Below are 25161 nucleotides of genomic sequence, written 5' to 3' on the forward strand. Positions count from 1 at the left end.
TCCTTAGCCATGGGATCATGGGACAATTTAGTGACCATTATATGGAAAATGAATTGTGGAATGTTTCCCTCTCTACATTTGTATTTTATAAAAAGTAGCCTGACTTTCTCCATTTAACATCATTTTAAATAACCTTCTAATATTATTTCATTTTTCTCTGAAATAAATTTTAAAAACTTCCAAAATTTGCTCATGTTAATTGATCTCAGATGTTCCTTTTGACAGTGAAACTATTTTTAATTCTTAAAAAATGTCAGTACTATACCATTTGATAAGAGAGTGGCCTGAAGTCTTTTTGGGAGAGTCATTTTCTAAGCATTTTAGGTTGTTATCCAGTGTTCAAAGGAACTAAAGTTCCTATAGAGAGAGAATGAATTTGGGGCATTCATGATGCAATCAAATATATTAAGTTAAAGCCACAAAGTCTTATAAAAAATGGTTTTGTTGTGTTAAATTGTGCCAACACACACCCTTGATTTTGTTAAAAAACTGGTGGTTAGAAGAGGGTAAAAATAAGCTACTGTGATTAAAGCCAGTAGACGACCCTAAAAAAGAAAAAAGATTTAGAAAGTCTATATAGCCTACCAAATAGCTCCCCCATACACCTCAGGCTAGAGACTTCGCCACAGCACTAAAATACAAATTCTTCACAAACCACAACTCTATCCCAAATGTTCCTATATGTTCTATGTTGCTTTTACAATTCTTCTAGATAGCTCTGGCCAGAGTGTTCAGCTGGCTGGGCACTGTCATGTGCACTGAAAGGTTGCTGATTAGAGTTAGCATTCTTGGTCAGGGCACATGCCTGGGTTGTGGGCTCCATTCACAGTAGATGGCACGCAGGAATATCTCCCACTCCCTTCCTTCCTCTCTAAAAATTAATAAAAATTTTAAAAATCTAAAAAAACACACACCCCAATTCTAATTGATTTGGCTCAATGGATAGAGCATCGGACTGTGGATTGAAGGGTCCTGGGTTCAATTCCTGTCAAAAGAGCACATGCATGGGTTGCAGGCTTGATCCCCAGTAGGAGGCATGCATGAGGCAATCAATCAATGATTCTCTCATCATTGATGTCTCTCTCTCGCTCTCTCTCCCTTATTCTCTGAAATCAATAAAAATATTTTTTTAAATCTTTTAAAAAATCTCCTAATTCATAGATTTACAACAGAATTTATTAAAACAAAAAACAAAAACAAAAAAACACACTTAAATCACTACCCCGTAAAATGTTCAGAAACACATGTAACCATAGGAAATAAAAATGTGCATATACTGCTTTTATTATCATTATGGTTGTTAGCAGAATAAAAACAAATAATAGCTAAAAAGGTTTCAAATGATAGAAAAAAACATCTGGGCAAGTTATGACACCATGTTTTGAGCACTCAGATAATAGAAATGTATTCTATTTCGGTACCAATTGCAAATGAAAAGTTAACAATGAAATTAGGGAGCTGAAAGGTTAAAAAGGGGCCTCAAACATATTCACTATATTTTAAATTTTAGACAAAGAGTTGAGAATAGGAAAAAAGAACCCAACATATACACCATAAGTCTTTTCTTTTTTTTTTTAATGACTTCCAACGTTAACTCTTTTCTAAAAGCAGTAGGGCATTGAGACCCTTATTGTAGATTATGTATCATTTCCTCTTTGGCTATGAGGTGTGTAGTTTTGTTAACTAGAGACATCAATGAGTTCAATTTCTGAGACCAGTCATTTAATAAATTATTTGGATCCTTGGGTCTCTGGAAGTTGATAATTCCTGCCAACCTGTCTACTTTAGCAAAGATGGTCTTATTTACTACGAGATTTGAGAGAAATGCCTCTGACTCCTGCAAGAGAAAGACAAATTGGATTAATACCAGATAATTATAGATAATAAACAGAATTTAAAGAAAGCATTGTCTAAACTCTTCACTTAAGAATATGCAGGACTAAAATTCATAAATAATAGTTAGCAACTGCTGATTTCTTATAATAATGTACAGATTTTACTGAGAGTCTAGGGATGAATGGAATCTGAGTCCACTCAGAGTCAGGTTCAAGTATGAATCTACTCCCAAAGTTTCCAGAAATGTCGGGGTAGTGATTTAATACTTGGCAACTATTAGCCATGGACAAGGCATTTTGCTACTAAGGACTCTTTACCTCATCCAGATATGAGAAGTGCTAATGAATTAACCAACGGTCAACCTTCTAACACTCCACGATTCTTCTTTTCCAGCTAAACTGTCGCAGCTACCTCTGGTTACAGAAACGGCTTTTCAGACCATTACTGTGCATTTCACTGACCGCCGATTTCTTTGGTGCTGTACATTTTATCAACATGAAATCCAGATCTGAAAACAAAACCTCTCTATCACGTCCTGGGATCATCTCAAGTGAACTACAGTCAAGTCTCCCTCATATCTTTTACTTCTACAGTTCACTTTTGTGAACCTAAACCTATTTATTATAGAACATATACCTTGAACTTCAAATTAATCAATGGAAAACTAACATATTTAAGTGACAATATTAATGTAACTATAAAAAGTATTTAAGCAATTTTTTGGTACTTCAGATAGCTTGGGGAAACTTATCGCCTAAATTTAAAGTTAAATAAAACAAAATTGATTATCTCACTTGATTTTTATAAGTCGATTGATATTCCCCCAAAATCAATGGCTACAAATAAAACAATGAAGTTCACTACTTACATCAACAGATAGATCCAAAAGTTGTGCCATCCTCTTCATTGTTATCCTCGTATAATACTTGGCCATTATTCTAATATTCTGGGGAGAAGAGAGTAGACAAAGAGAACACAACAGTTGTCAGTAAGGCTACAAGTCCATTTATTTTCAAACCCTAATAGGTGTAGTTAAAATGTCAGATTCAAAGCTTTTACTTTTTCCTTAGCCCACAACTGGAATGTATTTTGGTTTCTGCACTTATTTGCAAATTATTCTGAATACTCTCCACAACCCTTTTAAAATATACAGTCAAAATATGTTTATCTTAAATAAATTAGTGACAAAAAATTGTAATTGTACTAAAATATATTTGCTATATACAAGAAACTAAAGTTAAGCTTTTCCTAATTATGACAAATTTGTAAAAGGTTAACGTTTAAATCAACTATTTAAAGGTGATTTGAAATAAAATCCCTAATTTTCACTGGAAATGGTACTAAACTTAGATTCCTCTTTATTATTCTTAATATTATTAACAGAATAAAAGCACTCACAAGAAAATGTGGGAACAGTGGGGAGAAAAATGAACTCATTTTTTATTGATTTCAGAGAGGAAGAGAGGTATAGAAACATCAATGATGAGAGAGAATCATTGATTGGCTGCCTCCTGCACGCCCCCCACTGGGGACCAAGCCTGCAACCCAGTCATGTGCCCTTGACCAGAATCAAACCTGAGACCTTTTAGTCCGCAGGCCAACATTATATCCAGAGCCAAACTGGCTAGGGCTATATCTTTAATATATTTTTTATTGATTTCAGCGGAGAAGAGATAGAAACATCAATGATGACAGGAAATCATTGTGCTCGTGATGGAATCAACCAGGGAACCTTCAGTCCACAGGCCGACACTATCCATTGAGCCAAACCAGCTAGGGATGAACTCATCTTTTAATAAGTTGCATCTCTTCTCAACTCTATCAGGGTCAATGGCAGCACTAACCTTTAGGAAGTGTGAGAACTATTCTAGCCCCTTCCCTTTCCTCTATCCTTAAATTCTATTGATTTTCTTTCTTAAAATGATTCCTTCCATCTGTCATCTTCAATACCGTGGTTACTGCCTTAATTCAAGCCCACACAGCCCCTCACATAACTAACCTTCTCATCTTGTCTTTTCTCTCTCCAATTCCATTCTCCACGCTTACTCCCAGAGGAATCTCTGTGAAATGCAGGCCTGGCCATTATCCTCTCAGAAGTCTTCACTATGTGTGTATAATCTTTTGTTGTGATGCAACTTCCTTTCCCACTGGGCCTTTTTCTTGGAGGTGCCCAAGTTCCCCTGCTGGAATGTGCTTCTACGCCCTTGCTGGGATTATCTCATATGCCCAAAGGAACTGCTCTCTCTTTTCCTGCTAACTACATACTCTTCTTTTTCTTTTTAAAAAATATTTTTATTGATTTTTCACAGGGAGAGGTATGGAGTTAGTAACGTCAGTGAGAGAGAAACATTGATTCAGCTGCCTCCTGCATACTCCCTACTGGGGATGTGCCCGCAACCAAGGTACATGCCCTTAACCAGAATAGAACCTGGGATCCTTCAGTCCGCAGGCCGATGCTCTAGCCACTGAGCCAAACCTATTAGGGCTACATATTCTTCTTACAAATCATATCTTCTGCATCAATGCCTATGTATCTAACCTGTCTACTCTTCCAGGTAGAGCCAATCAACTCTCTCCTTATGCTCCCCTTTCTATATATACCTGTACCACAATATCTATAATGCTTTTACTTCTAAATGTGCCTTCCCTGTGATTTAATTTTAAGTTTTTTTTAAGATAGCAACCATGTCTTACTCTCTTCTATGTCCCAGCACTCGGTAGTGTCTGTCTGGCACATAGAGGGCTCATAATAAATGTGTTTGTTATATGAATGAATGCTGGCACATTGATACCAAGAAGAAAGGGCAGGTTTAAGATATGTTACCCATTTCCAAAACTATCAAGGGAGTTTCATATAGAAGACATTCTCCCCATTCTCACCATCCCTCACATTAAGAAATTCCTTCTGCTATATGTGCTACAAAAATTTTGGATTCTTGAGAGGTCCTCTCAAAATGAAGCATGTTAACGCATTTAATTATCAAACATAAAAATTTATGCTCAAATTCACTAAACTTGACTTTTGAATTGTCATCTTTATCAATCCAGATCCTTACATGTTCAACAACTCTATTCTTCAAGTCTTTCCACCTTTTATCGCCTTCTTCTGTATAACCAAAAACATCAGTTGCAGGACTTTCCAGAGAACCTTTTCTTAATTCCACTCCATAGTCTTCGACAAGGGTAGCCCAACGCATCAACTCCATTGTAGTAAAAAGCTTTAATAGATCCCTGTAAATGGTATAAAACTTAATATTCCAATTCTGTAAAATAACTTTCATCCAATATAATAAGAATTTAAACATCAACAGACTTCTAAAATAAATTTTTATTTCAGAAAAAGAGCCAAGTAGATTATTAATGTTACTGATTTTGCTACCATTTTCCCCTCATAGTAATTCTGAATATAATATTCCCATGTTTAACATTCTGCTCTCCACTATCTTGTATTTGCCAATCTCTGTATTAATGAATATAACCTTTTAAATGAAACAGATAAAAGAAAAATAATTTAGAAAATAAAAGCTCATTGTGCTTATGAAATGTACGTCTGTTTTATATAATAGGTTTTCAGAAGTATGTACCTCAGGAAATCATAAAGCCCCAACTACTGATGATAAAAACTTCATCAAATGGTTAATTAAACAGAAGCTGCTAAAATTAGCTTGAAATAAAACCTCTACTTGATAAGTGGTTTAGAATAAAGTATGCAATCATCTCATTACATTAATTTCTAATGCAGAACTATAAAAAACATTTTATTATCTCCAATTTTATTCTCTAATACAATCTATCAGCAGCCAATTAAGTGTACATTTAAGTTAACTAATTTTCTTTCAAAATGGTGCTTCTACTGAGGTATATTAGGCTAATTATAAAGGTACTTACTTATATTTAGGAATTTCTTCTAACTTCTTGTCAGCACTTATTCGGTGAACCAAATCTGACTGTTCATTATCAAAAGGAGCCAATATAACATAGAGGACAACACTTTTCAGAGCCTGAAACCGTCGCACAACATAATAGATTATATGCACAATTAGAAACAATGAAAACTTTGGCGGGAACTAAAAAATAATGAAATTATATATATATTCATTTTTAACATTGTACTAAAAAAATCTTTGCTAATTTGAATTACTTCCTATGCTATTTTTAAAACAAATGTATAAAAGTTCTCATAACAAAATTATATGGAATACACATCTAACAATTTTCCAAAGTAATAGGTCTTTATCTGTAACCTTGCTAACAGGTGACCTGCTGTACATTACACACACACACTTAATTGATTTCAGAGAGGAAGGGAGAAAAAGAGAGAAATAGAAACATCAATGATGAGAGGGAATCATTGATCGCTTCTTCCTACAAGCCCCTATTGGGATTAAGCCAGCAACCCTGGCCCGTCCTCTGACTGGAACCGAACCCTGATCTCCTGGGTCACAGGTTGATATTTAACCACTGCAGCACATGGGCCAGGCCATATATTTTTAACAGTAATTCTATTTCTTTCAAGGTAGTAGAGGATTATCACAGCATGTCTGAATCACTAAGAATAAACTGAATTACCAACACAGTGAATACAAAGCAACATTATAAAATTGCATATAATTACTGAAGTTAAAAATTATTTTATAATAAATTTAAAAATGCAAATTGTTCCTCATAAGTCAAGTATAAGAATATGTTTTTAGCCGAAACCGGTTTGGCTCAGTGGTAGAGCTTCAGTCTGCAGACTGAAAGGTCCCAGGTTCGATTCCAATCAAGGGCATGTACATTGGTTGCGGGCACATCCCCAGTAGGGGGTGTGCAAGAGGCAGCTGGTCGATGTTTCTCATCGACGTTTCTAGCTCTCTATCCCTCTCTCCTCCTCTCTGTAAAAAATCAATGAAATATATTAAAAAAAAAAAAAAAAAAAAAAGAGAGAGAGAGAGAATATGTTTTTACCTGTTGCCACTTTTCACTTTCTGCCTGTATACAGGGAGTATCATATATTGCTCTGTAGTGCTTACAAATAGACAAATAGGAGCCCTCATGTTGATCCAGCTGAATCATTAAGTTATAATATTTTAACTTTAATTTCTGAAAAAAGAAAAAGTTGACAAGGTAAATTGGGGTTTATTTTTTTCCCCCTAAACATTTTTAAAGTAAATTAATATTGAGATATATACTTGCCTCTGTATTTTCTTCCTGGAAAAATTTGGTATTAATTTTCTTGCTGATGATCTGTGTACGAATGTAGTCCTTTACAGCTAGGCAGAGCCTCATTTGCTCCAAAATAAACTCCACTCGCTCTTTCTTTTCCATTGACCCATAGGTTTCCACCTAGAAGAGGAGATCCCCAAATAATTTATAATATTTAAAAACTCTATAGGATTAAATACATGTTAAAATATTCACCCTTGATAAATAGTAAGAACGTTCACACATTTTTAGAGAGTGTTGCTGCTGATGATGATATAGAAAGCTAGTTTCCTCCAAGTGTAAAGTTCCATAAAAAAAAAATTTTTTTTTTGTATAGCAAAGGTGGAGATTTATTGAAGAACAAGTATAGATTCGCATGTGGAGAGAGGAAAAGAGTCCCACAGAATGGATTCCCACATAGGGAAGGGGAAAGGGTCCCCAAGTTCCATGAATTTTAACACATTCATAAATTTGTGTAACCACTTTCAGAGAGAGAGTGAAAGGAGTAGGGGTGGGGATAGGAAAAGAGAAACATCAATGTGAGACAGACACATCGACTGGTTGCCTCCAGTATGTGCCCTGGACTGGGAGCCAGAGCAAACCCACAACCCAGGTATGTGTCCTTGGCTGGGAATCGAACCTGCAACCTTTTAGTGTGTGTGCCAATACCCTAACCACTGAGCACACCAACCAGGGCTAGAAGCTAAATTTTGAGCATAGTTCATGTACATTTTTCTGATGAGACAGTCTATGGTTTTTCTCAGATTTCTTTAGCTCTTTGATATCTCATTTTAAGGTTACTCTTAAGAATTGACCACCAATTAAATATTAATTAAGAACAAAGCCAATAATTAATAGCAAATTCTTAAGGCATAAGTAAATGATATATGAAATACTGATTTTATTTAAATTCTGAGAATTAAAATGTTCAAAATAATAGCACAAAATCAAGGTGTGGGTTTTTTTTTTTTTTACTTAATAAATTAGATTATCCTAATTTATCTTTAAAACTTCTTTAGAGCCCTAGCTGGTTTGGCTCAGTGGATAGAACATTGGCCTGAGAACTGAAGGGTCTCAGGTTCGACTCCTGTCAAGGGCACATGCCTGGGTTGTATGCTTGATTCCCAATAGGGGGCGGGGCATACAGTAGGCAGCCAATCAATGATTGTCATCATTGAGGTTTCTATCTCCCCCCCTTTCCGTTCCTCTCCGAAAATCAATAAAAATATAAGCAACATTTCTTTAGAAGTTAAATGTATTTGGGACCATAATTACTCTATTTCCAGCTACTTGAATAACCCTACACTCTACCGTATTCACTCTAATTCTTGATGGTTCAGAAAAAAATAAGTGCCAAACAAGCTATTTCCACAGGAAAATAATGCTGACTAAACATAAAGTTCCACACACTCTATAATGCAGCATCTTACCTGTAACTCTTGTAAAATGGAGGCTGCCTCTTTGACGTCACCACTTTGTTCTTTGATAGCTGCTAATGTTTTAGTTAGTCGAGCACGTTCAATTTCAACATAGATCTACAAATACAAGAAATTTATTATAGTTACCAAAATCCCTATAGAAAGATATCAAAGTTTTAAAGATAGAGTTAAAGTATTATTCAAACTAAGCAGAGTATTTATTTTGGAGGTATCGTGTACTTTATCCTCCATGTACAAGCAGAGCTATATGGCATACTTCACAATCACACAATTTTTAAGAAAATGTCTATAAAATATTAGGAGCTTTGCTTTGAGAACCTAAATATAAAATCAGAGTTTAATGAATGACAGACTACATGCTACATAAGTGGCACAGAAAACAAAAAGTACCTTTAAAAAGATTGATTACTTGAAAAATAACACCCTTTACAAAGAGCACATACAGTCTAGTAGCCACAATCCAACCAATACTCTAATTCTGATTGATCTTTAAATACAATGCTACTTCCTTTAAAAATATCTGATCTCACCCTAGCTGGTTTGGCTTAGTGGATAGAGCATTGGCCTGAGGACTGAAGGGCCCCGGGTTGGATTTCAGTTGAGGGCACAAGCCCTGGTTGTGGGCTCGATCCCCAGTAGGGGGCATGTAAGAGGCAGCCAATCAATGATTCTCTCTCATCACTGATGTTTCTATCTCTCCCTCTCCCTTCCTCTCTGAATTCAATAAAAATATATTTAAATATATATATCAGACATATATATCTATCTAATCTTGATAAGTATTGAAGTTACTAGCATTTTTTATAGCTATAAATAATAGTAGATTTGTAACTTCCAACCAATTAAACACTGAAACTATAACTACATAACTTACAGCCTAGAAAAATAATTTTCCTGTTAAGGCTTGCCCATTTAGCCTTTGCCCTGAAGCAACTCCCCTTTCCCCAATCCACCCCCAAAGCTTTAATCTCCAATAAGAGACTACTTTCAGTTTCCTAAATATATGAGGTATTTCTTACTTTGATTTTTCTGTATATTATCTTCCCTATGTGTAAAATGCCCTTTTCCCTACCCCTGGCCCTGCAGAATTTCTACTCATTCTTAAAAAGCCAGCTCAGCTATCAACTCTTTGAGGCTTCCCTGGGCACCTCACCCAGTCAATCCCTACCTCTGTGCTACAGAGCACTACACAGTGTCATGACACAGCCCCGTAATTATTTTTATAATTGATCTCTCTGAGGTAAAAGAATAGTTCTTGCTCATTTTGGACCTAACACAATAGAGGTACTCAATAACATTTATTGAACTGAACTGATAGTTAAAGAGACAAAAAGTTAAATACAAGCTAAGTTTTTGTCTTCAAACCACAAAAATCTATCTAGAAAGAAACGTATCTACCACAGTCACTATTCTGTATTTGCCCTTTTTTAGAGAAATATAATATTGGGAGTTTGGGGTTGGAGTTTACTAGGATGACATCATAGTAAATTTTGAAAATTAATCTCACCCTGTACTCTTCACTATTTAAGTATTAGAGTGAAACCTTAGCTATCCCAAACATAGACTTTTCAAGCAGATTCAGGCCAGGGTGAAAAATTAACCTTATATTTACATACTAATAGAAAATGTCTAAATATAGTATAAAATATCTCTGAATACAAGTAAGAGAGTACTTATCACCATGAGTTATACCAATAGACAACTCACCTTTCCTTCTGTAACCATTCGTAAAGTATCAATTAATCGAAGTTTAATCGGAAGGTCTGTGATTTCCTCAACGTAAGTACAGCATTGCTGAACCATTTTTGCAACAGCCTAAAATAATAAAAATCACTCATAAGTAAAATTCATTCCTCATACAGGAAAGGGAAGTACGTTATTGATGGAAATGCTGTGGTTAAATTTGGTCTTCACAAACAACTTTACACACGGAAAAGCCTATAAAAAGAACACCAAAGAACATTAAAACCTCCCTGATAGTTGAGAAGTACTGAATACCTAGGAACAAATCAAAAAAGGTTAGGGAACCCTGAGGTGCAAGACTCCCCACTACAACTGGTGAACTGATTATGCAAAGGAAAGTGGAAAAGGCTTGCCTGGCCACATCTACTGGAAGGCTTGCTAGCTAGCTTTTTTTGCAGTCAAGCAAAAACATAGAAGAAATTAAAGCCCTAGCCGGCTCGGCTCAGTGGATAGAGCATTGGCTCAGTGCATGAGCATCGGCCTGCAAACTGAAAGGTCCCAGGTTCGATTCCAGTCAAGGGCACATGCCCAGGTTATCGGCTCGATCCCCAGTGTGGAACTTGTAGAAGGCAGCTAATCCAAGGTTCTCTCTCATCATGGATGTTTCTCTCTCTCTCTCCCTCTTCCTTTCTCTCTGAAGTCAATAAAAATATTTAAAAAAAAAAAAGAAGAAATGAAACAGAATGAAGACAAAATAATAATAATGATGATGATGATGATGATGATGATGATGAAGAAAAAGAAAAGCAGAGTTCAACTTTGGCTATGAAAGAAGTGAGGCAAAGACCAGCAGATAATAAGATTTTCTGAGTCAGTGGCAGAGGCAGAAGGTAAAACAGTTCCATCATCTGGTTGGAAAGGAGCCACAGTCACCCATATTCATTTTTAAAAAAAATATACTTTCATTGATTTTTTTTTGCAGAGAGAAAGGGAGAGAGATAGAGAGCTAGAAACGTCGATGAGAGAGAAACATCGACCAGCTGCCTCCTGCACACCCCCTACTGGGGATGAGCCCACAACCAATATGCCCTTGACCGGAATCGAACCTGGGACCTTTCAGTCCACAGACTGACGCTCTTCCACTGAGCCAAACCGGTTTCAGCCATCCATATTCATTCTGATAAAATGTGATAGTGAAAGAACAGCATCTCTTGCACCCCACCCGCCGTTTCCTCATAGTTAATATAAGCAGGTTAGACTAATTTCTTTCAGCTCTAATATTCCATCTAGGTCAGGGGTCAGAAAACTTTTTAAAATGATTATAACAGAATCATTTAAAATTATAAACATGAAGATATGGAATGACATGTTGATACCAAAGCTGTATCAACACTCACTAAAAGTTGTAAATATATAAAGACTAGAAGAAGAAACAAAATAAAAACAGTTTTATGAGAATATCGACAGAATTTTAAACTCTTAGAATGTTGATTTAACAAATTTAAAACAGATTCACAGCCGAAACTGGTTTGGCTCAGTGGTAGAGCGTCAGTCTGCAGACTGAAAGGTCCCGGTTCGATTCCAGTCAAGGGCATGTATGTTGGCTATGGGCACATCCCCGGTAGGGGTTGTGAAGGAGGCGGTTGGTCGATGTTCCTCTCTCATCGACGTTTCTGGCTATCTCTCTCCCTTCCTCTCTGTAAAAAATCAATAAAGTATATTAAAAAATAAATAAATAAAACAGATTCACAGAAAGGTTTTCTGAAAGTCCTTATTTAAATGCAAATATATTGAGAGGGTTAATGAGGGGAAAAGAGGGACATATGTAATACTTTCAACCAGATATAAATAAATAAACAAACAAATAAATAAATAAATGCAAATGTATTTATTTTTGAGCAATCATGACTTACTTGTTTTAACTGACTCCGTCTTTTCGACAAAAGCATAATGTTTTCATTAAGTAAATCCCATTCTTTAGCCTCATAACACATCTTCACTACTGCAACTAAGATACGGGATGTAGACACCATATCAGAAGCCTGTAAAAATGAACACATATCCAAAGTTAATGGATCCATGTTAAATGAAATTATTGGCAACTGAGGTTTTACACTATAATCTACTCACAGTACGGGTCTGTTTTTCCAAAGAGAGAAGGGTTTCAATGACTTCTTGAAGTCTTCCTTCCTAAAATAAAAAATTAAAATTAACAATGAACATCACCAATACAAAAAACAAATAACTAGGCTAAAATGAGATGTTTCTGACACCAAAAAGAAAGAAAATCAGCATCCTATTTTAGAGGAAAAGGACTACGGGTACTCCATAACTACTTTTGTACTTCATGATAATGCTTGCTTTTCCCAGGGATTTCATAGTCAGTGATTTCCAACTTGGGGCCCATAAACTTCCTTTAACATTTCCAAATACCTAAGAGAAAGTGAATACAGAACAACAATGATTTAGCACCTGAGCAAAACATCAAGTCTATGTTTTGAATTCTAATTTACCAACTCAGTGCAGTAACATCTGTTTGTTTATCTTATTCTAAACAGAGATTCTTAACTGGCAGTTGCATGTGTCTTTAAATAATAATAGGAAAATAAATTTTCTTTATAAATTTCATAACAAATATTTTAAATTATGAATTTTTGAGAAGAAATTAAAAAGGATATTTGATGATAAAAGATAGAAAACCCTGTTTTAATTCATCAATGGCTTTAAAAATAAATAATTGCCCTGACCAGTTCGGTTCAGTTGCCTGGAGCATCATTATGCACACAAAAAGGTGGAAGGTTTGATTCCTGGTATTGGTGCATGCAGGAAGAGACTGATATCTATTTATCCCCCTTTCTCTCTCTAAAATAAATAAATAAATAAATAAATAAATAAATAAATAAATAAGCAAGCAAGCAAGCAAGCAAGCAAGCTGAAGAGAAATGAAGACCAGTTGGCAATACCAACACTTGCTAAATCAAGTCAGCTCTTAAGCAGATTCTGATCCAAATGAACTACACCCTTTTTTGCCTACTGATAATAACCACTACCTCATTTGCAAAAACAAAACATTCTTCCTGGGACATATTAAGAATGAAAAACAACAAAATTCAAACAATATAAACCTAAATGATAACACATCAGGGCTAAAATAAGCCATCCTATAAGGAAGCACACATTTTGATAAAAACAATACCAACCTACCTAAAAAAAAAACACCAAAAAAAAAAAAAAAACAAAAAAAAAAAACACTGCATTTAAGATAATGATATTGCTCTAACACTTTGGCTCAGTGGACTGAAAGGTCCCGGGTTTGACTCTGGTCAAGGGCATATACCTTGGTTGCAGGCACATCCCCAGAAGGGGGTGTGCAAGAGGCAGCTGATTGATGATTTTCTCTCATCAGTGTTTCTAACTCTCTATCCCTCTCTCTTCCTCTCTGTAAAAAAAAAAAAAAAATCAATAAAATATATATATATTTTTAAAATACTGATATTAACACTGAATGAATTAGAAGCAACGAGGAGGGTTTTATTTAGAAATTGTTTTTCAAATGCGGAAAAATATTTATTTTAATGACATTCATGGATAACACGTGAATATTCTTTTACTGATGAGAGAAACTAACTAAACAGCTTTTGAATTAAGTACAAATAATGTTTGGACTTTTCAAAAATACTGTTTCCATATTTGTCAAGGTAACTTTTAAACTATGACTTTTCTATGCAGCAGAATATGTACTGTAAAGCTATTGTTTGAACTTATTTAATTGAATCTTAAACATAGATGATTACTAACATTTTAACAATGTTTCCTATGCAAAGGGGAGCAGCAGTTCTGAAAGCTCTACAGATTCATGCATACAATAAATGCTGGCTAACTGTCCTTCAGAGGAAAAGAACAAAAAAACAAATCTATAGCCAAAACCGGTTTGGCTCACTCGATAGAGCGTTGCCCTGCGGACTGAAGGGTCCCAGGTTCGATTTCCGTCAGGGGCATGTACCTTGGTTGCAGGCACATCCCCAGTAGGGGGTGTGCAGGAGGCAGCTGATCGATGTTTCTCTCACATCATTGTTTCTAGCTCTCTATCCCTCTCTTTTCCTCTCTGTAAAAAAATCAATAAAATATATTTAAAAAAACAAAAAACAAATCTATAGTACTGGTGGCCTAGTTGGTTGGAGTGTTGGCCTCCACACCAAAAGGTTGAGGATTCAATTTCTAGTAAGGGCACATATCTAGGTTTTGGGTTTGATCCCAGGTCAGGGCTCCTAGGGGAGGTAACTGAGAGATGTTTCTTTCTCACAACAATATTTCTCTCTCTCAAATCAATAATATTCAGATGAGAATTAAAATAAATACATAAATAATCTATAAATTCTTCAAAGTAAAGGTTAATAAACCATAAAATATCACAGAATATTATACTGGAAACACTACTAGGCATTTAATACAATCATCTTACTTTAGAGAGTAAAAGAACTGAGGACCAAATAGTTCAGCCACAAAACTAACCAGCAGAACCAGAGCCCGGGGTCCTTGTTTCCTGGTCCAAGTTCCCTTCACTAAACTAGACTATATTAGTTTAAATCACCCCTTTGCTTTGATCAAAATAACCTTATAGAGAAATGGTTACCATCTGGCAACAAATTATAGTACAAAAATAGTTAAAATGCAAAATAACTAATTCACAGTCACTTCCTCCTGCATTTGCCATTACTATTAGTCACATGACTATGATTGACAGAATGTAGTTTACTATATGGCAAATTTAGAACTATGTTTTTTAAAGAACTGACCCTACATGAGAAGAAATCACATGCTGCTCTAGAGCAATGCTCTGCCTGTATCAATGGAACATTAAATGCCACCTTCTCAGAAAGATGTTCTCAGAGAATGCTCTCTAAAATCAACAGTCCTTCAGCATATCCTTTTAATACTCAAGTCCACTGGGTTTCTTCTTTGCAATGACGCCCAATTCTATTCTAATTAACTGTTTACTGTCTTTTAAAAAAAAAACACACAAAAAACACAAAAACATATTTTATTGATTTTTTACAGAGAGGAAGGGAAAGGGACAGAGAGCTAGAAATATCATTGAGAGAGAAACATGAATCAGCTGTCTCCTGTACAACTCCCACTGGGGATGTGCCCGCAACCAAGGCACATGCCCCTGACCGAAACTGAACCTGGGACCCCTCAGTCCGCAGGCCAACGCTCTATCCACTGAGCCAAACCAGTCAGGGCTGTTTTTGTAATCTGCTAGAATGCAAACTCTGTAGAGCAGGGATAGTGTCTATACTGGTGTTCAGTGCTCTGCAGTTGGACAAGCACATCATGTTGCTTCTGCAGATATTACAGTACATCCCTTTATACCTGTGCCAGTTATTAATGTGCATGTCTTGCCTCCTAGGTGGTAAGTTCCTCTAGGGCTGGACCTTGTTTATTGTTTCCCTTGCACCAAGTGCATAAAGCATGCACTGAATGTGTTGACGTCGACCCGAACTATTCAGCCGAACCTAATGGCTTACAATTCCTGATTTTTACTATCTCAGTGAGCAGGATGTGTTAAATTATATGGCTAACAATTCGGTACTATTTGAGGAACACTGACACCAACTTCATTATATGCAACTCCCAATTCTCTAGCCATCCCACTTTCTACGTTCAATCCTAAGGCTAAACATCTTTCTCCTCCCTATGTCCTTCCCTATCTAAGCACATAGTTCTGGAAATCCCACCTCTCAATGCTGCCTTTTAACTCAAGAGGAATAAGATGGCCAGAGCTATCAAAACCAATTTGTTGGAACAAGTGACTTTTAAAACAATCCTTGTAAATGAGGTGAATGACTAAGGAGTTTGTTTAACATCAGTACTTGCTGGGCATCTGTTAGTTCTGTATGTCTGTGTCCATCCTTTAACTCCTAAATGGACATGTGGCTGGAACATAATATAAACATAATTATCATAATAGCGAACATCATACAGAACTTACACAGCAATAAGTATTAGTTATTATTGTTATTTGCTAGGTGAGTGCAGGACACAGAAACTGAATTGTACTAGATCATAACTGTAGGAAATTTGAATGGCCTGTAGGTATGTTTAGTTTGATCTACACAGTATTAGCTCAGATAGTAATTTTCTCCCTCAAAATAGAAGCGTTGACAAGACTTGCCCTTCATGCCCAACTGGCAAAGATTAACTGGAGGTGAAGAGTTATTGCCCTTTTCCGTGGGCAGGTGCTGGGAAGTTCAGTTTTTCCTTACACGTGGCTCGCTAGGCAGGATAGCATAGTGAGAGCACAGGCCCTAGAATCCCTCTGCCTAGGTTTGCATCCTGGCCCCATCACTTCACCAGCTGTATGACCCTGGAGCACGTGACTCAACTTCTCTCAGCCTGCTGTCCGTAAAACAACAATAATAACACACCTATCACATAGGGCTAAGGCAGTGGTCAGCAAACTCATTAGTCAACAGAGCGGCAAACTGGGCTAAGGTGAGGTGCAAATGAGTTCGTGCATGTTAGCACTTAGAAGAGTGCCTGGCACCGCAGAAACTACTCCATAAATGTCAGCTATTGTGTATCTCTCTGGCGCTGTAGGTGTTTGAATTTTCCAACCCTTAAGTTGCTGTTTCTTTCTTTCTTTTAATCCTCACCTGAGGATATTTTTCCATTGACTTTTAGAGAGAGTGGATGAGAGAGGGAAAGAGAAAACATCCACATGAGAGAAACACAGCAGTTGGTTGCCTCCTGCACAAGCAGGGCACTCACCAGGGCCCCGTTGGAGGTCAGGAGAGGAGTCTACAAAGGAGGTACGTGCCCTTGACCTGAATCGAACCCGGAACCCTTCAGTCTGCATGCCCAGGCTCTATCCACCTAGCAAAACCAGCGAGGGCTGATGCCGTTTCTTTACACTCTCAACTAGAAAGCTCAGAGATGAATTTTCTTGGCTCTCCTCCATCAAGTGTACTGAACCTAAGAAATGCAGGCATATCAACTTCATCATCTTTCCCTATCCTTGTTTTTTGTAAAGCCCCATTAAATTCTTTTCTGGAAAAAAAGAGGGTGGGGGACATTAAAAAGGTTTCTTTCTATGAAAGAGTGACAAGTCATGCATTACTTGTCACTCCTGTCCCTGGATTTGTGAACACTGTAATGTATTTATACAGTAAGCTCCGTAGGGACAAAAAACAACCCTATTAGTGAATGCATTCCAGATAGATAGCAATAACTGTCTGTGGCTGGAGACTGACCTAAGAACTTAATAAGCCCTGAGCATCATAGGCCTTAGCAATAGCCCATGATGGAGCAGAGTCAACAACCACCTATATCCTAGTCAGACAAACCAAGTTTTGAATCCCTGTCTCTACCTATTAATAACTGTATCACCGAACAAACAACTCTGAGCCTTTGTTTCTTTATACATGAAATGATACACAAAGTTGCCTCACACATCACAGGGGGCGTGACAAACGTTTGGATCAAATTAAATTTCTATGTATGGGAGATAAACAATCGGGGACTATTCAAGAACTCCTCTGATTAGTTTATTCTGCACTTTGGTGCCTATGTCTTTACTTACGTAGTAGCCGCTGCAGGAATGAGTCCTTCCCACCCCAATCTTATTCGTCAGGTGGACCAACACAAACATTAGCTTCTCTGTAAAGCCATCCCTTATCCCACCAATAAGAATCAACAGCTTCTTTCTCTGTGTCCCAACAACAATTTATTTATACTTGTATATGGCGTTCACTGCCAGGTATGACTTGCGCGATTCGTTACGTACAGGAACTCCTCCAGGACAGAAATCCTGTGTTAATCACCTCGTACTACCACTTTCCTGCCCCTTTTCCTGGCTCAACACGAGGCACATCGCCACGATCCATAAACAATTTGACATAAATTGACTCAGCGATAGAACGAAACTCCCTGATCTAGCCTGAATGCCGAAGCGGCCTTACCCCCTGGGAAACAACCAAAGTAAACGGGTCAAGCGTATCCAAGGAAACGCAAAAAGTACTATCGGGGCCCCAACTCCTACGGGGAGGAAGTGACCATCGGTCCTGGGGAGGGTATTCACGAGCGCACCCCGCCTGGAGTCTCCCCGATCAGACGGCCCTGGGGTGTCCCACTCCAGCAGGCCCAACACGGCTAGGGATGCGCGCTCCAGCCCTCGGGCCCCCTGAGGCCTAAGCAGGCTCCGCGCCGTGACTCAGCCCCTGGCGCCCGCCACAGACAGCCGGCCTCCCCTCACCTTGGCCAGCTTCTCGCACTCGGGCAGGCGCTGGTCCACCGTGGCGCTGTAGTCCACCTCCATCTTGACGATGCGCCCATCAGCCCGCTCCGAGCCGCCGTCCGCCATGGTCCCAGCCTGAGCGTTCCTCGATGTCCCCCTTCTTCGGCCACCACTCGTCACCCACACCGGAAGCCGCCTGCGCGCCCGCTCAGGCAGTGCGCCCGGAGACCGCGCGAAGGACCCCGCGAGGCCCCCGCCGCTGGCCGCCAGTCAGGCAGCGCCGCGGACAGCCCCGGGGGCGGAGTGAGGGGCGGGCCCGGTTCTGTCTGAGGAGACAGACTTGAATCTAAAATTTGCTGGTGAGGAAAACCTGTGTAATAGAATAGACCCTCCTGTATATTCCTGAACCCCTGTTTTGAAATGTTATGGTCATCTCGGACCCGTGGGCAAGTCGCTTGACTTTCCTCAAATATCTCGGTTTTCTCATCTCTGTAGGAGCAGGCCGACATAAACCCTAAAGAAAACAGTTCTCAGGTCTCACCTGGTGGCTTAATCTGTGGGATCTTTGAGCGCTCATAAACGAAGATATGGCAGCGGCTCAAGTAAAGTATTTCCGGTTTGTTTTCGTTTTTACCCATAAGACACTACAGTTGGTCAGAATCTGTAGACAAGTTTGCGTTCCCCGTAGGCCTCTTGCGAACATCCCACGAAATCACGGATGCGAGACTGTTATTTATTTACTTTTATTGTTTAAGATATTACAAATAGTAGTACACATATCTTCCAACCTTCCCCACCCCCATTGTTTTAATTTTTAAGAACCATTCAAGTTTTCTTTTTCTTTACATAATTTATTGATTTTTTTACAGAGAGAAAGGGAGAATGATAGAGAGCCAGAAACATCAATGAGAGAGAAATATCAATCAGTCGCCTCCTGCACATTCCCCACTGGGCATGTGCCCGCAACCAAGGCACATATGCCCTTGACCGGAATCCAACCTGGGACCTTTCAGCCCGCAGGCCGACGCTCTATCCACTGGGCCAAACCGGCCTCGGCTCAAGTTTTCTTTCTATCAGCGCATAATTAGGGCCCCTATGAAAAAGCTTAGAATCGGCTGAAACCGGTTTGGCTCAGTGGATATATGCTGAGTAGCCTTATAAAAACATTGTTCTGTAATGAAAACCATGGATAATATAACCCGTCCATACACACGCCCAAAAAACATCCCAGTGATATGTAAAGGAGAAACATTGGAAAATAGCAAAATAGTATATCATTCAAAACATAAAAGCTAAGAAGTCTAAGTTGAAAAATACAAAGTGTCGTTTGCTTGCCTGCCTAAACAATAACTGTAAATTGCAAAAGCTACAATTGCAGTAGGTGTGTTCTATTGTTTCCTCAAGCATCAGCAGGTCTTTCTGTTGGTAGCATGATTTTTCCAAAATAGTATACAACATTTTTGTAAAGTCTGACTACATCAAAGTATAATCTTCCATTGTTTTTCACACAGAAGAATTCTTAGAAATTTTAGTCCATATTAAAACTTAAAAAAAAAGCTTGGCACCAATCAAATGGAGTTAGAGACTAGTCCTTAGACACATGAGTAGGTGTCTGGCAGGACATTGAAAAATCTGACAGAACGTGGAACAATATTTTATTGTGTAAGTTTGTTGCACTGCAGATATCTAGCATTCCAATTACATGCTACCATCTCCCTTTCCCCTCAATGATTGTGATAACCCACAATTCCCTTACAGATTCCTAAAACACTCTAGGAGCCAGTGTGGTTGAGACGCACAGGCTTAGATGTTTTCTGGCTCTATATTTGGTGTGCAGTTGGTTTGATTAGAATAGACAAAAGGATTGGGAGGTCTACATTTTGTGAGAAGACTTTGAAAGGACAAAAAGTAACAGTTATGATAGCGTAAAAGAGCTAAGGTATCCAGAACTCAAAAATAAGAGTGTGAGGGTGTCTAACAAAGAGGCAAATCTATAATAATAAAAGGGTAATATGCTAATTAGACCAGACATCATTCTGGATGTCCTTCTTGACCAAAGTGGGGGCAGAGGGAAGCAGCCTGGGTCCTGAGTGCCTGCCAGCAGCTGGAGGAGGGAAGCCAGTGCCTGCAGCTGAGGGAAGAAAGGCCTATTCTGCACGAATTTTCATGCATCGGGCCTCTACTAGGTAAAGAAAACTCTAGTTGACTCCCACACAAAACTGAAGACCTATCTTCCTAAGCTTGGAGGTAACCACCACAACAACAATAATGAAAGCAAATGGCAATGTAAGGGATAGCTTGCAAAGGAAAACAAAAAAATTAGAGAGAAATAAATAAAGAAGGAACTCAGTAAAAGTCTGACCAGTGAGTAGAGAAAATAGATAAAAGCATCGTAGTAGAGACACACTCTTTATAAATCCTTTATTTGGATGAGTCTGAGATTAAATCTGTGACTTTGTTAGAAAGATTTTGGTTTCAGAAAAGAAAAATGGGCAGTGGAAGAATAAGGGATCTAAAAGGTAGGATGAACCCAGCAGGTGTAGCTCAGCAGTTGAGTGTTGAGCCAGGAACCAAGAGGTCACTGGTTTGATTCCCAGTTAGGGCACATGCCTGGGTTGCCAGCTCGATCCCCTATTGGAGGCGTGCACGAGGCAGCCATTCAATGATGTTTCTCTTTCACCCATGTTTCTCTCTATACCTCTCCCTTCCTTTCTCTCTCTCTCTAAAAAATAAATACATAAATAAAAATAAAAATAAAAATAAAATATACTTTAAAAAATGAAAGCATGAAATACTGATGAAAAAAGTTTATTCAGAAAGAAGAATGGTAATGTATATTATGATAATAACTATTGAAAATAATGTGCCTAGTTCTGACTGGTTTGGCTCAGTGGATAGAGCATCTGCCTGTGGACTGAAGGGTCCCAGGTTCAATTCTGGTCAAGGACATGTACCTTGGTTGCGGGCACATCCCCAGTGGGGAGTGTGCAGGAGGCAGCTGATCGATGTTTCTCTCTCATCTATGTTTCTAACTCTCTCTCCCTCTCCCTTCTTCTCTGTAAAAGGTCAATAAAATATATCTTAAGATTCATTTAAAAAAAAAAAAGAAAAAAAGAAAATAATGTGCCTATATACATTAACTAGAGGCCCAGTACACGAAAATTCATGCACTGGCAGGGTAGGAGTCTCTCAGCAAAGCCCTCTCACAGTCTGTGCCCTCTCACAGTCCAGGAGCCCTTGGGGGATGTCCAAAGGGAGCAGGCCTAAGCTGTCAGTTGGACATCCCCAGCTGCCGCCAACACGGCTATGCTTGCCAGCTGTGAGCCCAACTCCGGGCTCTCTGCATTGAGTGTCTGCCCCCTGGTGATCAGTGTGCATCATAGTGATCAGTCATTCGACTGTTTGGTCAATTTGCATATTATCCTTTTATTATATTGCTACTTTTGATATATATATATTTTTTTCTATCAGATTTGGCATTTCTGGCATGTTTATCTTATAGACTGTGCACATAGCTAACCCAAAATTCCTGCCTTTGTGAAGTGAACTTTCTAATGGGGGAAGACAGACAGGTATAAATGTGTACCAGGGGTGATAGTGTTTCGGAGGTGGTCAGTGAAGGCATCCCTAATGAGCCACACCTCAAGTAAGTAAGGAAGTACTGCATGGCTGGGGGATGAGGATTACAGGCAGAGAGAAGCAGGAGCAAGAACCTGGGGCTGAGGGAAATCAGATCTGTTTGAAGGCCAGCATGAGTGAGAGTTTGAGTTGATTCTTGTATGTGCCTTGAACCCAAACCTTGGTGTATCAGGATGAGGCTTTAACCAACTGAGCTACTCTGCCAGAGTCATCTAAGCAATATTTAAAGTAGAGTTCTGATATAAATAATTACATAAACTTAATAAGCAAACATTATTCCCTCATTTTCTCTCTTTAAAAAAATATATTTTATTGATTTTTTTTTTTTTTACAGAGAGGAAGGGAGAGGGATAGAGAGTTAGAAACATCAATGAGAGAGAAACATCGATCAGCTGCCTCCTGCACACCCCGCACTGGGTATGTGCCTGCAACCAAGGTACATGCCCTTGACCGGAATCGAATCTGGGACCCTTGAGTCCACAGGCCGACTCTCTGTCCACTGAGCCAAACTGGTTAGGGCCTCTCTGGTAACATTTAAAATGTTTCACTAAAAGTCAAATTACATGACATCTCTGTGGCATAAGTAAGGAATACTCTTTCCAGATGTGTGGACATTATTTGATGATACTAGGTTAAATATGCTTTGACATAAAAGAACCACAATAAATTATGGTTGCACAGTTGCCTCCTCTTAAAGGACACTCAGAATCGAGGGCAGTGTTTTATCACTAAAATTTCTCTCATGTGAGTATAAATTACCTATAATCTCATAATTCATCTCAAAACATTCCAAACGTTTTGCCAATTTCTGTAAAAATAGGTAATGCAATAGAAAGCAAAACTTTGATATATTTATTATTAGCTTATTTATTTAAAAAAAGCCAAAACTATAACTTTGGCCACAAGACCTCGAGGTTTTTGTTTTCTGCAAAGCACACTACATCATTGTCAATTAATTTTTATTTTATGAGCATTTACTGTACAGCACAAGCAATTACACATCAAAGGCATTCTCTGTATTTAATAGAAGCCAGGTACATGGGTCTACACATAAGAATTGCCTTGAGTCTTGCTTTGTGTTGTTTTGTTAAGAATGAATTTAACATTTCCTTAGCACTTAACAAGGTCAAACATACAGTTGTTTAAAAACACACACACAGAGGCATGCATAGACATAAATTTTGCTGGAATTAAACAATCTTTAGTACAACAAAATTAATTGGAAAGCTAACACTTGATCTTAAAAAGTTGCCCTTAAAAATGGGGGCAAGTCAAAAGGACACAGGAGCCCTAGCTGGTTTGGCTCAGTGGATAGAGCATTGGACTGTAGACTGAAGGGTCTACATTTGATTTGATTCTGGTCAAGGGCACATGCCTGGGTGCAGGCTTGATCCCCAGTAGGGGCGTGCAGGAAGCAACCAATCAATAATTCTCTCTCATCATTGATGTTTTTATCTCTCTCCCCCTCTCCCTTCCTTTCTGAAATCAATAAAAATATATTAAAAGCCGAAATCGGTTTGGCTCAGTGGATAGAGCGTCAGCCTGTGGACTGAAAGGCCCCAGGTTCGATTCCAGTCAAGGGCATGTGCCTTGGTTGCGGGCACACCCCCAGTAAGGGGTGTGCAAGAAGCAGCAGATGGATGAGTCTCTCTCGTTGATGTTTCTAACTCTCTCTTTCCCCCCCCCCTTATTTTTTTTAATTAAATTATTATCTGTATACATATCTTATCATTGCCCCCCTCTCCCACACATACCCTTCCTCCTCAGAGTTTTGTGTCCATTGGTTGTACTTATATGCATGTATTCAAGTCCTTTGGTTGATCTATTATCTCCCCCAGATCTCCCTACCCTCTCTGCTGTAATTTGACAGTCTGCTTGTTGCTTTACTGTCTCTATATCTATCTTTTAGTTCATCACTTTATAATGTTCTTTATTATCCATAAATGAGTGAGGTCATGTGGTGTTTCTCTTTCATTGACTGGCTTATTTCAGTCAGCATGATGTTCTCCTATTCCATCCAGGTTGCTGCAAATGATGAGAATTCCTTCTTTTTTATGGTAGCATAGTATTCCATTGTGTAGATGTACCATAGTTTTTTTTATCCAATCATCTGCTGACGGGCACCTAGGCTGTTTCCAAATCCTAGCTATTGTAGATTGTCCTGCTATGAACATAGGGGTGCATATATCCTTTCTGATTGGTGTTTCTAGTTTCTTATAATCCTAGGAGTGGGATTACTGGGTCAAATGGGAGTTCCATTTTCAGTTTTTTGAGGAAACTCCATTCTGTTCTCCACAGTGGTTGCACCAGTCTGCATTCCCACCAACAGTGCATGAGGGTTCCTTTTTCTCTGCAACCTCGCCAACACTTGTCATTTGTTGATTTGTTGATGTTGGCCATTCTGACAGGTGTGAGATGGTACCACATTGTTGTTTTGATTTGCATCTCTTGATGTTTCTAACTCTCTATCCCTCTCTCTTCCTCTCTGTAAAAAATCAATAAAGAATATTTTTAAAAATATATATATATTAAAAAAAGAAAAGGAAGGACACAGGAACCAAACATCAGAAAGTACCAATGGCTAAAGATGGAGCAATCTGAGCAACAAAGTTAATGTAATGTAGACTTACTCCTCAAGTATAAAATAAATATGCTCAAGTCCACACTAATATAACTAAATAATTGAATAAATAAATGAGGGAGGAGGGACAAATCTTGCAGAATTCCATATTGAATATATAGATCCTCTTCCCTCAAGGAGATGGAGCTCCCTTGAGTGTGGGGTGCACTTAATGACTCACTTCTGAAGCATGAAGTATGGAAAGGGAAAAATGGTAACTGTACAATGGAAAACTTGGGAGACATTACTTTAACCAAGTAATCAAAGTTAAGGTCATGTCCTTTATCGAGGGCTATTTTGGTCATATTAATGCAGAGCATGGGAATGACAAAGTGACATCTTTATATCGCAGCACTTTTGTTTTATTCCTTTTCTCAATCCTGATTTTGACTAGTTGAAAGTCAGTCTCTCCAAATGCTTCCTCTTGGAGTAGCTAAACATTTAGACGAGGTTAATGAATATTACACTAATACAGTGGTTCTTCATTGCAGGAGATCCCCCTCCATACTCAGCACTGTTTTTGG

General features: G+C 38.3%; 1 protein-coding gene across 1 annotated transcript; it reads right to left on the reverse strand.

Moving 5' to 3' along the window:
• Positions 1-1199: 1199 nt before the first annotated feature.
• Positions 1200-18602, reverse strand: PSMD12 (proteasome 26S subunit, non-ATPase 12). Its single transcript, XM_036451380.2, has 11 exons — positions 18397-18602; positions 12273-12332; positions 12056-12184; positions 10167-10274; positions 8451-8555; positions 7012-7161; positions 6784-6918; positions 5725-5837; positions 4893-5067; positions 2705-2782; positions 1200-1837 (listed from the first exon to the last, which is right to left on the reverse strand). The coding sequence occupies exons 1-11, from the start codon at positions 18502-18504 to the stop codon at positions 1628-1630; spliced, it is 1371 nt and encodes a 456-aa protein (XP_036307273.1). The 5' UTR covers positions 18505-18602; the 3' UTR covers positions 1200-1627.
• Positions 18603-25161: the final 6559 nt, after the last annotated feature.

This window comes from Pipistrellus kuhlii, unplaced genomic scaffold (genome assembly GCF_014108245.1).
Source record: "Pipistrellus kuhlii isolate mPipKuh1 unplaced genomic scaffold, mPipKuh1.p scaffold_m20_p_22, whole genome shotgun sequence".
NCBI lineage: Eukaryota > Metazoa > Chordata > Mammalia > Chiroptera > Vespertilionidae > Pipistrellus > Pipistrellus kuhlii.